The following is a 927-nucleotide window of genomic DNA, read 5'->3' as shown; positions in this document are numbered from 1 at the left end:
TTATTTTTTATAAAACAGAAATCTTTTACATGCATCTCTAATTTTGGATAGATTCAGACCATACATTACAGGAGAGAAAATCGGCTGACAAATAAGAAGATACACAGATAAGAGAATGCGTATTTTATCCGGTATATGAGTCACATCAAATCTACTTTGGGCAATATCAAATAAACAGCCGATGGCAAAGTTTACTAGAGCGGCAATCTGAGGTGTACAGGTGCTGATGGCTTTCTGCTTGGTCTCTTTGGAGGTTTTAAGACAAATAATCAAAATTTTCATGTAGGAGAAGGAAATGAATAAGAATGGTACAAAAACAGTAACAGTAGCGCACACTAATCCATAAATGCTCCTAGCTGCTGAGATTGAACAGGCAAGTTTCTCTAGAGAGTGAATGTCACAATAAATTTTGTCAATAACATTCCCACAAAATCTCCAGTGGACCATTAAATACACTGTTAACGTAAAATTAACAATTGAATAAATCCACACTAATAGAATGATTGCACAGACTCTCCCAGTGTTCATTATGACATTGTAGTGTAACGGGTAACATATAGAAACATATCTGTCATAAGCCATGGCTGCGAAATTACAGTATTCAACTGACACAGAAGTGTAGAAAAAGACTATCTGTGTAAAACAGTTTTCAAAACTCACTTCATGGGTATCTGAAAACATCTGTGACATTAGAAGAGGATACACTGTTGTGCTGCCATATATTTCATTAACCAACAAACTACAGAGGAATATATACATGGGCTCATGCAACCTCCTGTTCATGCATATAACCACAATAAGAGCTGAGTTGATAAAAATGATTGAGAAATACCATAATATAATTATCATGAAATACAGGTATCTCAATTGTCCAATGTTCCCATATGCAGCCAGCACAAATGAAACGATCTCTGTTGAGTTCTCCAT

At 35.4% G+C, this 927-nt stretch overlaps 1 protein-coding gene across 1 annotated transcript; it reads right to left on the bottom strand.

The window, feature by feature from the left end:
* LOC139931970 (olfactory receptor 11A1-like) lies at positions 1-927 on the bottom strand. The gene has a single exon (XM_071925618.2). It carries the CDS (start codon positions 925-927, stop codon positions 1-3), a length of 927 nt encoding a protein of 308 aa, XP_071781719.1.

The sequence above is a fragment of the Centroberyx gerrardi genome, chromosome 10, assembly GCF_048128805.1.
Source record: "Centroberyx gerrardi isolate f3 chromosome 10, fCenGer3.hap1.cur.20231027, whole genome shotgun sequence".
NCBI classification, from domain to species: Eukaryota; Metazoa; Chordata; class Actinopteri; order Beryciformes; family Berycidae; genus Centroberyx; species Centroberyx gerrardi.
Note: the sequence above shows the minus strand (reverse complement) of the source record. Positions and strands in the feature narration are given on the sequence as shown.